At 41.5% G+C, this 14,454-nt stretch overlaps 1 protein-coding gene across 4 annotated transcripts in view; it reads left to right on the top strand.

The window, feature by feature from the left end:
• Positions 1-11,441: 11,441 nt before the first annotated feature.
• Positions 11,442-14,454, top strand: part of Rspo2 (R-spondin 2) — a 165,084-nt gene continuing 162,071 nt past the window's right edge. Inside the window, exons 1-2 of one of the 4 annotated variants that reach the window (XM_052747738.1) lie at positions 11,442-12,346; positions 12,723-13,012. In XM_052747738.1, the coding sequence (XP_052603698.1) occupies positions 12,898-13,012 (115 nt within the window). In that variant the 5' untranslated portion in view covers positions 11,442-12,346; positions 12,723-12,897. The remainder of the gene's footprint in view (positions 12,347-12,722; positions 13,013-14,454) is intronic. The other 3 variants (XM_052747737.1, XM_052747739.1, XM_052747740.1) reach the window with 3 other exon arrangements.

Below are 14,454 nucleotides of genomic sequence, written 5' to 3'. Positions count from 1 at the left end.
CGAGGATTTTTGACAGTAGTGATGTTGGTGACCCCTTAGGAAAATGAGATCACTGTTTTAGAGGAGCAGGAGATGGAAAATAGACATCCAGGAAGAGCATATGTGTGCTTCATAGAAGAGAATTAATAATGCATTTGATAAAAATGATGCTGTGCTTGCTTTTATTCCGTACAGGCATGTGTGAGTGAACACAGAACTTTTTTCTCTCCTTGTTCACTGATTCTCTTCCTCTGGATCCCTTTAATCTTATTTCTGCCCCCTCCAAGGTTTCTATCTTTGGATTTTTGCCTTATTAGCAGCAAACTATTGCCCTTAAGCTTCTTTTTCTTTCACCTTTTCTTTTCTTTCTTTTTTTTGTCATTCACTGTCAACCTATTCTACAACAATGATGCCACACTTCTTTGTTTTTTAATGTTATTGCTATTATTTGTGGTGTTGTTTTACAAACTCAGGTCTTCATGTTCTCTAAACAAGCATACTATTGCTGAGATATATCTACGAAGAGAGGACATTTTTTCTAAAGTTTAAGAATAGGCAAATTTGCTGACTCCCTCCATTCTTATTTAACACAGTGTCTTATCAGAGGAGTAGCTAAACACTTTATGCTTGGATTAAATCCCACTCCAAAAAAAAAAAAAATGGAACTCATGCCTGGTATTGTTATCTTGGCCAAAAACTTCTAGTTGGCTTAGGTGATAGACCTCAGTGGGGAGAACGTAATGATATTATTCTGTTAAGTGGACACAGTAGTAAATTTCTCTGTGCCTTTATTTACACATACACACACACACACACCACACACACACACACACACACACACACACACACACCAGAGAAAGTTTGTTTTGCAGCCTACAGTGACCTATAGCTGGTCAAATGTACAGAATAAGATATCGTGGAGAGCTAAGCTTTAATGGGGACATCTATATCACATGCATTATATGTATGCTTAAGTAACAAAAAAAGGAAAAAAGAAAAAATTAATACAGTACCAAAAACAATCTATAAATTCAATGTAACCCCCAATTCCAGTGACATTATTCATAGAAGCAGAGAAAATAATCCCAGAATTCATATGAAAGCATAGAAGACTCCTAACAGACAATGCAATTTTAAGCAGAAAAAGGGATGCTGGAGGTATCATAACACCCTATCTTAAATTACAGAACCATGGTACCAAAAACAGACATGAAGACCAACGGAACAGAAGATGTAGAAATACACCCACACAGCTACAGCTATCTAACTTCTGAAAAAAAAAAAGTTGTAAAAAATGTCCACAGAAATAAAGACAAACTCTTAAAAAAAAAACAGTTCTGGGGAAAACTGTAATTCTACATATAGAAGAATGAAACTAGATCCGTATATTTTACTCTGCACAAAAATCAATTAAAAATAGATCAAAGACATTAATGCAAAAACTTTAAAATGTTAGAGCGAAACAAAAAGAAAAGATTTCAAGATGTGGGTATAGTCAGGAACTTTCCAGTGTACCACAGGAAGTCATCTTGGGGGTTGACAAATGATAGAGGAAAGCAAAGGCTTCTACAAATCAAAGAAAACAGGGACAAGAGACGGTGTTCAGAGTGGACGGAGAGACAGTGTTCAGAGTGGATGGAGGGACGGTGTTCAGAGTGGATGGAGGGACGGTGTTCAGAGTGGATGGAGGGACGGTGTTCAGAGTGGACGGAGGGACGGTGTTCAGAGTGGACGGAGGGACGGTGTTCAGAGTGGATGGAGGGACGGTGTTCAGAGTGGATGGAGGGACAGTGTTCAGAGTGGATGGAGGGACGGTGTTCAGAGTGGACGGAGGGACGGTGTTCAGAGTGGACGGAGGGACGGTGTTCAGAGTGGACAGAGGGACGGTGTTCAGAGTGGGAGAAACTCTCACCTACTACACATGTGATAGGAATAATATCCAAGCTATGTACATAAGAACAAAAATTAAGCACTAGAGAAAAACCAAATCATCCAATCAATATAATAGGCTGAGGAATTGAATAGGCTGTCCTCTGAGGAAGAAATACAGATATCCAGGAGATAGGTGAACGCTCAGGAAAATGCAAATTAAAGCTGCTTTTTAGATCCTACCTTATCCCAGTCAGAATGGCTACCATCAAACAAACAAATAACAACAAATTCTGTCAAATATGTTAGGAACCTTTGTTTACCGTTGGGAGGTATACTGCTGCAGATACTGGAAGTCAACACTGGTAATGAAAAACTTGAAAATGAAACTACCATATGACTCAGCTGTACATACACTAGTGAGTATGTACCTGAAGGACTTCAGGTCACACAGTGTAGAGACAGTTAGATAGTCATATTTTTTTCCTGAACTATTCACCAAGAAATGGAGCCTGCCCAGGTGACCACCAACAGATGATGAATGCATAAAGAAACTGGGATAAATGTACACCATGGGATTTTACGTTGTCATGAAGAACAGTGAAATCATGCCGTTTTCATCAACCAGGAATCATTTTAAGTGAAACCAGCCAAACTCAGGAAGGAAAATTCTATGTTTCCTCTTTATATGTGGAACTCAGACTTAACATAACGTGTGCATGCACTTATATATGGATGTGCATAGGTCTTGAAACTAGAAAGAGGATTATGGGACAGGAAGAAGAGAGCTTAAGGAAAACAGAAGGAAAGAGGGGGTGATGGAACTCCAGACAGGAAAAGAGAAGAAAGAGATGAAGGAGTGGGTACCAGAGATGGGAAGGATGTACAACAGAGCACAACAGTGCCTGTGCATATAAGTGCCATACCAAAACCCATTTCTACTCATGATAACCTAAAATATGCATTAAGGTTTAAAAATTGGATCAAAATAAAAAGTACTAAAATAAAAACTTCAGGAAGCAAAAATAACATCTTATTTTTTATTATTATCTGTTTGCAGTTGCAATCTGTTTTCTTCCTATTTCATAGGTTACTCTCACTACTCATAACACTGCCAATACAATGCCAATATAAAAGGCTCCAATAAGTGTTTGTTAAGTGAATAAAGGAAAGCACATGAAGAGAAATATCAACTGAATGGACTTTCAGGCCTCTGATGTTATTCTTTCCTGAAATGACAACGAATATAAAGTAAAACAATTATCGTACAAAAGAAAAAACTCTGAAAGAAAGAACAAGAGAAAAGATGAGCCATGGTAGCAACTGTGCAGCCCTGTGCTCTCTGTCTCTCAAGAGGCCCCTTGTTGGCAAAACATGAACAGCTCTTTCTGTGGAAAATCTGACTTTCCCTTTGAAAATAATTAATAAATTATATTTGGTTCCCTAGCCAATGCCTCCATCAGTTTACTTATGTTCAGTTTTTACTGTACAGAAAAGTGCAAGTTGAAAACCAAGTTTCAAGTTCTAAAGGTTTTGAATCAACTTTTAATCTCACTTTTAAATGCAGTCAATTTCCCAGAAATTGTCATGTGGCAAGAGGATCCTTAAGGATGAAATAGGAAGACAAAACAGAAAAAATTATGCTTGGGAGAAAAAGTCTATATACTATATATTTTTTTAAAGAACAAGTAACATCTTGGAATAGAGAGAGAGAGAGAGAGAGAGAGAGAGAGAGAGAGAGAGAGAGAGAGAGAGAGAAGAGAGAGAGAGAAAGAGAGAGAGGAGAGGGAGAGAGAAGAGAGAAAGAAGAGTCAGAGCAACGGAAAACGCATTAAACGAGTTGGAGGGTAAAATTGAGGGAGAAGATTAGAGAGGGAAACCTGACGAAGAATGAGAAATAGAGCAAATACAGGAAAATTAGATATTAGAATGTTCAATACTTGAACAATAGCTTGGAAAGTAAAACAAGAAGTAAAGAGGAGGAAATCATGCATGAAATTAGAATATTTTTAGGTATGAAAGACATAAATTTGCTGGTTTAAAGGCCAGCTAGTCCCCAGACAATCCAATGAACAAATAGCCACACAGATATCTATTCAGTGAAACTGCAGACTTATAATCTTCCTGGGATGAACTCAACACAGGAGCCTTAACCGCCCCCTCAATAAAAAATCATAATTACAATGCTTTGACTTCCTAAAAGAAGTAACTGGAAGTAAAAAGGCAATACCTTAACAATTCAAAGGGCCAAATGCAAATGAATTCAGTCTTGATGTTTACACTGAACCAAACAACCAGTTTTGAGGTGTTGATTAGGGACATTTTTATACACAAACAATTCCGGAGCATTTATTCCTACATTAAGAAAAGTCAGTAAGTCCTTACAGAATGCCCTCCACTGCGGTGAAGGCTTAAGCAGGAGAGAGGAAGTGGGGAGAATGGTGAAGAAACACCCCAACAAAGTCAGCTAAGCCAACTCCTCAGCAGACGCTTCTGCAGTCTTCAAAAGGGACGTTATGGGGGTAGGGATGGAGGAGAGATTGCAAAGAACCCAAGAAGGGAAGGGACTATGGAGGGAAGGCAGAGCGGGAATCAGCCCGAGTGGGGAGGGGGGGGGGCTGTGAAGGAGGGAGATGAATCAGGACAAAGTCTGATGACATATATTTGAAAATACTGTAAGGAGACTCATTACTTTGTGTGTTAATTATTATTTTTAAAAATTAGAAGATGAAGCCAATGCCCTACTTGGCTCAAATGAACATAGCAAACAGTGTTTCGGTTGGTCAAAGGAGCATCTGAATTGAATTTATGGTCTGCAAAGGTGATCGTAGTTCCAGAGGAGACAAGATAAAGCTTAAGAAAGCAACGGTAGCCCTAGTTTGCTACATGTCTTTGCCCTGAATAGCCTGGTTAGTCGCAATAATAAAGCCACTTAACATTGATCTAAGCATACTTGAAGGATGTGCGGATGATGTTGCCAGAAAGAAGGGGAAAGCAAATACGTTTTCATTTTGTGTGGTGGAAAATCAATGGATAATAACTTGTATCAGTTATGGTGCACTCCATTACTGAAGGCTGTGGATAAGAATTTCACCATAGGAATTAGACCCTACATTGCTTCAACAGGGACTGATGTCATGAAGCTCCGAAAGGAAAGGGAAGACCAGGAAAGCCGAAGGTCTGAGCAGGCAGTATAAGCACCCACATGTGGTAACAGCAGTAGAACTTGTGGACACAACTGGGGAAAGCTGTGGTCTTCACAGCTGGTCTCTGCTGATGGTCCTGGTATCTGGTAGATTTGGAAGACCATGAGTCACGGGGAGTGCTTGGATGCAGAGACAAAACGAGTTTAGGCTACTCCATCTGTGGACCTCAGCATTTCTCCCTCTTTACCTCATAGTGGAAATGAGTTTCAAAGAGCATTGCATATTTTATTTCTGCCCCCTGGCCTCCAATTTCATCTCAATTCCTCTTTTTTTTTTTTTAAATCCAACTCTTTCTCAAAATATGCAGGTGGAGATTTGAGGAAAACTGTTCCCACCTTAATCCAGGTGATACAATACAGACCACATCAGTTTATCTCTTGACAGTCTTGCATGTGATGCATACTTTTTATATTTAATTTCCAAACACAAAAGTGAATTTGTGCTTTCACATAACATGAGTCTCTAACAAAACACAGACACACCAATTGTTCCAGAAGAGGGCATATCCTGCTCACATGGCCTTTTATTTGTCTTGGGGTATCATTCTTGTTTAGCTGAGCTATACTCACTGTTTCATACCCTCAAGTTTATTTATTTTGGTTTATTGAGAAAAGTTATTGCTATTTAGCCTGGTTGGTATGACACTGACTATGTAGACCAGCCTGACCTCAAACTTGTGACAGTTGTCCTGAGTACTGGGAATATAGGCATGCACCACAACACTTGGCTCATACTCTTCAATTTAAACACTTAGATAGAAACTTAAGTACAATCCCCACATCTGTGTGGTCTAGCAGAGGGATAGGAACAAGCAAATATTTATATTTGATGTTTGTATCAAATCAAAGAATTATTTATGACTATTTAATCTGTTTTTATAACTAATAAAGTGATTGTATCTGGTAAATCGGATGATTAATGCCTTACCTAATTTATATAACAGAAAAGCATTCAATGTGGCTTACAAGTATAACTTAACTCACCACAATAAAGTCATAGCCAGGCTTGAGCCAGTTCACAGCCCCAGAGTTCCTTACTGGATGAAGTCAAGTCTAGAACTGTAAATCTTTCTCCTGGCTTTTCTCAGAGAAACCTAGGGTTACATACTTAGAGATCATGGTCTGGGAAGGGGAAATAACTAGACTTTAAACTTTCATTAATTTGTAGTGTCCCCAAATATCACTGTGGTTCAGCAGAGGAGGGGCTTATGAAGACCCGATGGAGTGTTTGTTTGTTTGTTTTTGGCTTCGGTCTATCTCCCAGTGGGGCTGGCAATCCCTAGGTTTACTTCATGATAATTTCCTCAGTTCTATCCCAAATAGAAAGATTGTCCTCAGGAACACAAAGAACCCCATATTAGTTTTCTGACTAATGTATATATTTTCCATTACATTTAAAAACACTTCCCGAGATTGGTCCAATGTAGTGGCTTCTAGAAACATATTTAACATTACCGAATAAAATGCATCTATCAAATAAGAAAACCAGGACAAACGTAAAATAAGGAGGGAAACAAAACGGGGTAAGCATTGAAAGTGGCATGTGAAATGCCTTCGACAAGCTCCTGTTAGCTTGCTGACGGTGAACCCTAACTCTGCCCTTGAGCACTAGCAAAAACTGTTATAACCATAAAACACAAGACAGGTGTTTGGAAAAGACGTGTCTGTTTTGGATGCTGAGAATGAGAAAAGTTCCGGGGAGAATGCTACCTGTTGTTTATCTCAGTCATGCTACAAACAGATTAGCTATTGCCCAAACAGGGTGTAAGAGACACCCCAGCCTCATGCACAGCAGTGAAAACTGAACCTATGTCTTAAATAACTTAGAATTTTCATGGATCTCTCATTGTTCCAGTAACGTTTGCTTCTGAAGCTACATTCACACACAAGAACATTGAAGTATTACTCGTGGTTTTAGTTCAAAAGTGTTGAGGGCACGAAAGATTATGTAAGGGAGATAACATTAAAACTTTAGGTCAGATCTTGAGTTTTCTCTGTTGAGCTGGTCTGGTCCAGATTTCCTCTGGAATTATCAATACGGCCTTCTGGATTTTTTTTTTTTTGAGGCGATGGAGAACAAGAACTAAGAAATAGGTGTTATGACATCAGTGTAGAAGCAAGTTCTCAAGTGGCAGAACACATGATTAGCTTTTGGAGAAACAAATATTTACACATTTCAAAACCATTAAATAAGTAATTATCATGTGACTTTTTAAAATAACAAATTGGGATGGATAAGGACTGGTCTGTGACCTTGGTGATGATTTTTCTTATTAATTTAACTTCTCTACACAAATATAATAAATGAATATGTACTATCACATGCAGCTAGCAAAATGGTCATTTAACATATTTAAAAGGAAAAATTTTACATAATCAATATTGACACAATGACACAAAATGCCAAAACTGTTCCAGCCTGTAATGCTACATGTACCATTAACAAACATCAACAATGAATTAAAGCATTGTGGGAAACTTTAGTCTGAGAATATGAATATCTGATAACATAAACGATTAAGGGACTCTAAGTCAGTGAGCTAATGAAAACAAGAATCATTGCCAAATTCAACCAAATGTATGAGCATTAACACTCAAGATTCAGAAAGAACCACGTCTATTCTACCCTAGTCTCTATTGTCTAGACATGAGATCAATCATAAACATTCTATGTACATTGTGGAAACTGCATCTGCTACCTGCTGAATGAAAATGTGAAGAAACTGCCATGGGCAACAGGTCTGTCAGTTGTGACCCACGGGAAGGTAAGATTGACAAATTCTACTCCAGTATATTATTTAAAGTTTTCTGTATACTAATATACATTAAAAGACAGTTGATCAAATTGAAAAGAAACACATTTTCAATTCACATCGTAAGACATAATACATATTAACAGGCTATATTCTACAAATAAAAAAACAGTTTGAAGACAGTAGAAAATTGTATATTTAGAGAGTTTATAGAGAAGGAAATGTAATGATTTAAACATACTAGATGAACACAATATTGCTTAGAAGAAAAGAATTACTAATTACTTTACTTTGAAGCTACTTTTGCCTGGTAGTATTTAAGAAATGAATTGTTTGGCTTTTAGGGAGAAAGGTTTTTCATACATTGTAATATCATTAAACCTTTACAGAAGGCAATTTGTGGGAAACACACAAACACCCATGGGTGCAGGGTGGGGAGAGAGAACACAAAGATATGCACAACTGTTTAATCCAACTTTCCTAGTTTTAGGAATTTAACATATGAAGTCAACTGAAGTGGTGCTTAAAAAAAAAGGGAAAAAGAAGGACCATGTATCCACAGGGAGCTGACTAAATATGAGGAAAAGATATGTGATTGCATGAACAGAAGAAGGAACACCAAACTGATGTGGAATGGACTCTAAAACACACTTAAAATACTGAGGCACAAATAGAGAGATTAGGATGTAAGAGAGATAAGCAAGAACACATATGTGTAAAAACACATACATTCGCATATGTGAATCTAAACATATTGATTGACAAGCACAAAAATGGCTAAAGGATTTAGAAGTATTGGTAGTCTACTCAAAACTTGGAAAAGTATACAAAAATAACTCTCTCTAAGGAAGAGAACAGGCTGCCCGGGGGAGGGAGGAGTGAGAGCCTTTTATATAAATGCTCGTTTGCAAGAACTGAAAATTTAAGCTATCTGAATGAAGGACTCATGAAAGTGAGATACAAAAACTGCCTGCCATCGAGGACATCTCACATATCTGTTCTTACACCCTTCTAGCTCAGAGAGAGAGAGAGAGAGAGAGAGAGAGAGAGAGAGAGAGAGAGAGAGAGAGAGAGAGAGAGATCATATGCACAAATGCACACATTTGATTGATAAGCACAAATGTTTTATTAAGAATAAATTCATCTCTGGAAGTCTACTCAAAACTCAAAAAGTTATTCAAGAATAAACTGTTTCCAAGGAAAGGAGCCCTTCTGTTACCAGTGAGTGGTGTGGAGTCAGCCTTATCCATGTGCATCTCTGTAAACAAACACTGGGCACACACCTTAACACAAAGCTCCTTCTTGAAACCACCACATAAACTCAGTTAGAGGGAAAAGTCCCTTGAGAATGGAACGACTTCGAATCATGAGCTCCAACAACAGCACATTCTAATCTAGGGATGAAAGGAAGGAAAGATATGGGATAAAGTCCAGAATAGTTTAGGATCCACTAAAGCTATATATTTTTTTTTAAAGTGGGAACAAGCTTAGATTCTTGAAATAAATACTCAGTGGGGGGCAAGAAAAAGATTTTGTGTAGATTAAGTTTACATCAGAAATGAAGCATGAGACTTTGAATACCACATGTGTGACAGACTTTAAGGTCCTGCTCTATCCTTTTCTATCCTTTACAAAGAAGAAAGGGACCAGGATATCATCAAAAAGTACTCAGACATCTTTTTTTTCTTTCCAAAGTCTATTTTTATATTATTAAGCACATTTGACCATAGGCTGCAAATGTGACATGTTAAATTCTTTTCTCATGCATTGAACCCAGAGGTTCACCATTGTAAAAATATTTCTGGTTTAAACAGGGCAACCCAGAGGAGTAAAATTCTGAATTATTGAAGGAATAAGGTTGAAAGTAATTCAGAAATTTAATCCAGGATGACAACACCTCTTTTCTAAGGAGAATCCATTCACTGATGACTTTGTTCTGAGACTCCTTAGACCCCATAGCAAATTCCTCCAAAAATGGATTTTAGGGTAGAAAAGGTGAAAGAAAATTTAATCTAATTCCCTGAAAATACTGTCAAAGAAACTCAGATCTAGATAATTACCTAAAGTAACCCATGAACAGTAGTGCTGCATAAGCTTGGTTTGTGCTCATTTCAATGCTGATAAACTCATTAATCTTAAGTGTGTTTCTGAGCTATGCTGGAATCCACGGAGCTCATTGAGGAAAGTATTTTTTCCATCCCTTGAATTTCACCCTAAGTACAGCAGTTTTGGTGTGTGCAAATGAATGTGTTGGAGGAGAGAGTGGCATTTGTCAAGCTGGAGAGGGAACTATGAATGCTGAGTTGTTTCCAGTCATTTCCAAGTTTTGTGATAAAAACGTCAAGGACTAAGGATGGAGATGGCTCAACAGTTAAGAACACTGTGTGCTCTTCCAGAGGACCAGGGGTTCAATTCCCAGCATCCACATGTTGGCTTACAACCGTCTAACTCCAGTTGCTGGGGATGTGACACCCTCTTGTGGCCTTGGGAGGCACCAGGAACACAGGCAGTGTACCCACATCCATGCAGTTAAAACACCCATACACTTAAAGTAAATAAACAAATATTTTTTAAAATAAAAGAGTCAAGGATTAGGTAAGCTGGGTCAAAGCAACCGCTTCTCTTATGTGTCTGGTCAGAGGTTTGTGTTCCATGAGCAAGTGTCCTGGCTCAACTTTCTTATCAATGAAATGGCACCAAACCTTCAACCCAGGTTTACTTAGGTGTCCTCAGGCAATGGAATTCCTAGAATAGGAATATTATTGTGTAACAGCGATGCCAGTAAAATGGCTGTGGACAGGAATAGTGCAACAGTTAACAAACCTGGCTATGAACAGCCCTGTTATTTATATACGATTCTTCAGTTCAGATTTCTGAGCATAATGCAGAAACTGAAGGAACAGAAAAGGGAATTGACATTGTATAAAATGTTATTATAGAGCTTGGACTACTGGCATGTGTTGGCAATGCTCGCTCTTAGGTGGCAGAGGTAGAAGGATCAAGGGTTCAAGGCAAGCTTTACCAGGGTGAGTTCCAGGTTGGCCTACATTGTAATCCAGTCTCAAAAATAAAACCAATCAACAGCCACTAAACAGCTACTAAAATAATGTGTCTAAAGAGACACCCATCTTGCCACATTTAGCATTATAAGCTCTTATCTTTTGCTCAAAGAAGAAATACATTATTTCCAATAGTAGTGAACATAGGACAGAAGGTTTCACTAGAACGAAATAGGTAGCACCTAGCGTGTTTAATGAATGCTGCACTAAGTGTTTGTCCAGACCAAGGGCATCTGAAACTTTAGTTCAGACCTTGGAAGACGGAGGAGGGGTAAGGATTAAGAATGAAGCTTGTGTCCATGGGAAACAAACTTTCTTTTTGCGTATTGCAAAGTATCACACACCTCTGTGAGATTTCTTGGGAAAAAATAGTCAAAAAACAAGTTGCGAGGAAAGGTGAAGGATAGGAGAAACACTAATCTCAGTCCCTAAACTGTGTGTGTGTGTGTGTGTGTGTGTGTGTGTGTGTGTGTGTGTGTGTGTGTGTGTGTGTGTGTGTGTGTGTGTTTTAATTTCAGCCTTGCTCTCAGATCTGGGGAAGTCTGCCTGCGGAGCAGGGCAGAGAGTTAAACTTTTAAAAAAGGGCAGAGGTGTGCCTTCATGTAAAAGAAAAAAAAAGTGGCTGAAGTTTAAACTCTGTTTTTCAAAAGCAGCCTTCTCAGCCTGAAGCTCAGGAAGCAGTCTAGAGAAGGCATCTCCAGTTTCTCATCAGATTCTCCTGTAGAAAGGCTAGTGGTGAGGTGAGCCCAGCGCTTCAGGGAGGATGCCCTGGCCATGAACAGCAAGGTCAGGCCCTATCCCTCACGCTAGGTACTGTCCAGTTTAAACAATCCCTCTGTGAAAGCCTGGTGAGCATTTCTTCCTACGCGACGCTCCCTGCATGCTGTCAGTGCTCTTTAGGACCTCAGGGAAACCCGAGCAAGCGTGTTTCTGGCTTTAGGACCCAGGAACTCTGAGGCAGCCTGGCTTTAGATGCCTTGGACCACAGCACCACCTACTTATAGAAGCATCCCGAGGCTTAGCTTGTCTGCATCTCCATCGGAAAGTGCCCTGGCCACATCCCTTCGGCCTCGAGGCAGTGTCCCGGTCTCCTCCAGCGCGGACAGGGAGAAACCTCAGCCGTGAAGTGGCCGTGGAGAGAGCCCTGAGAGCAGCGACTGGACCCGGACGCCGAGAGGAGAGCGGACGCGCCCCTCGCCGGGGAATCGCTCTCTCTCGCGGGCGGAGACTCAGCATCTCAGTGCTTGCGGTCGCGCTTGCCCGGCTGCGCGCTCCTGCCAGGCACCGCCAGCCCCGAGGACCCTCAGGGTCCGCGGACCCTGCTGCAGCCGGCCTAATCCCAGAGCTGCCAAGAGCTCCCGGCTGGTGTTGGCAAACTTTTTCCGAGCCCACGTGCTGACCAAACAGCCCGGCTCGCTTCCCGAGCCTGGGATGGAGCGCCGCGCCTAGGCACGCCGTGCAGCCTGAGACACGCGCGCACGGTAGGCGATCCACACCTGGTGCAGCGGCGCGGGGATAGCCTAACCGGGGCGCGAAGCGAGCGCCCCTTTAAAGCCCAGCGCTCCGGTGCTCTTAGAGCGCCTGGCGCCTTTTCTTCCGCAGAGCCCACACAACGCCCTTTCCCCAGGGTCAGAAGCCACTGCGCCACAGAGGTTGCTAATTCACTGATTGTAATCACCTTCCTCTCCAAGTCTCCTGCAGCTGTGCCTTCTGCATTAAACTGCTCAGTGGCTCGTGCCAGTGAGTTCGCGCCCGCCCTCCTTCCTTTCTTTAAAACGAGAGGCGCGAAGGTGCAGGTACCTCCTCTGAGTTCTCTTGGTCCCCCACCCACCCTGCTTCTCTTTCTCCGTCTCCCAGGTTCACGGGCGGAGTGAGCGATGCTGAGCGAGCCAAACTGACCATTGCAGCTCCAGGGCCAGTGGCATCTGTCTCCGAGTGAGTCCTCCTTAGGAGCGACCCGCACTGTCTCCTTGCAGGAGCCCCGCGTTTCCTCGACTTTTGAGAGGCGTCTCTCCCCAGCCCGACCGTCCAGATGCGTTTTCGCCTCTTCTCTTTTGCCCTTATCATTCTAAACTGTATGGATTACAGCCAGTGCCAAGGCAACCGATGGAGACGCAATAAACGAGGTGGGTCGCTCTCGGCTGAAGGTGCGTGGGGTTCCTGAGTGGGTGGGAGTGTCGGGAGTGCTTATTCACTTTTAGGCTTTGGGGACTCGATGGACAGGACTGTGCTCTGCACCCCAATTCTTGTGTGGGCTACAACTGCCCACTCTCAGGGTCTCAATGCTCAGCAGAAGGCTTTCTTCTGCCCCTAGTAGGCGCGGTGAGACGCGAAGAGAAGCGCTGGGAGCCGGGCGAGCTGGGCTTCTCTCCCGCAAGCAAGCGCAAGCGCTCAGGGATTCATCATGTGGTCCACAGTCTGTGCCGCCTCTCTTGAACTCTTCTTTGGATCGTATTTCTTATGTGGCATCCATTTTTCTCGTTTTCTCCTTTTGTCTTCTTAATCATCTTCCTCGAAGTCCAAGTGTCTTTAATTTCCCGACCCACGTGTGCCCTAAATCCTGCCCCAGATAGCTTTAGACATGGTCTGGCATGGAGTGTGTGTATGGGGGGGGAGGGGCGGTGTTGGGGAGGAATGTCAAGTTGCATGGTAGAACCTGAGTTGCCAAGAAAAAAGCAACACTGTTCTCTTTTTCTGGAACCTGAGAAGAGATGGGAACTTAATGAAAGTAGCAACTCCTGCTCTGGCTTTCGCACGGGGAGTTCTCCCCTGCAGCGTGAATGTTTTTAAAAATAGACCCATGTTGTCCGGTTGTTTGCTTTCTCAAAGCAGCGATTTCGGAGAAGGGCTTTTGTCCTCAATGAAATTCACTTGAGGCTTTTTAAATACTCACTTCTCCATCACTTGTGTGAGGGGTGCAGGCAGATGGAAGCCTCCAAGAAAGATTTCAGAGACTTCGACTTGCTCATATTTCTGTACTCCTGTCTTCCAGTCCTTCTGGGGGCGGTGGCTAAGCCAAATGCATTTTAGAGCATGTGCAACCAGACACAATGAAGTCTTCTGGAGGGACTTAAACATAAACCACACAGGCATAGCCACTAAGTACCAGCGTAAGGCCCTCTCACAACAGCCTTTTGTTAGCACCTGATGAGAGTCAGTTGTCTTTGACTACCAGTTTGGTCTTTTGCGCAGTTAGAATTTGTCATGGTTTGTAGACTTTGGTTTTGTTTTTCTAGGCTATAAACGTCTCAGTTTCTGGTGGGATAAGGACTCTGACCCTGCAGCTAGTTTTGAAGACACTTATTGTCATTGTTATTATTATTACTATTATTGGCAGTTTGAGGGGCATTAAGCTGATTCCAGAGCAAAGCTCGGGGTCACTGATGATGTGTGACTATTGAGGAACCAGTGTTTTTAATTGTTGCTATGTATCTCTGGTTTATTAGTTCCTATTTTCAGAGATTACTGCATATAAAACTGTAAAAGAGAAACTCCTCCCCAAAGACTGTAAGAATTTCATGTTGATACCTGCCTTTGAAAAGTAGCTCTCCATCTCACCCCTTCCAATGGCCTCTTTCTCCATGCCATT

This window comes from Peromyscus californicus, unplaced genomic scaffold, assembly GCF_007827085.1.
Source record: "Peromyscus californicus insignis strain IS unplaced genomic scaffold, ASM782708v3 Scaffold_20__1_contigs__length_68692818, whole genome shotgun sequence".
NCBI lineage: Eukaryota > Metazoa > Chordata > Mammalia > Rodentia > Cricetidae > Peromyscus > Peromyscus californicus.
The sequence above is the reverse complement of the archived record's forward strand: the minus strand, read 5'-3'. Positions and strand labels throughout refer to the sequence as shown.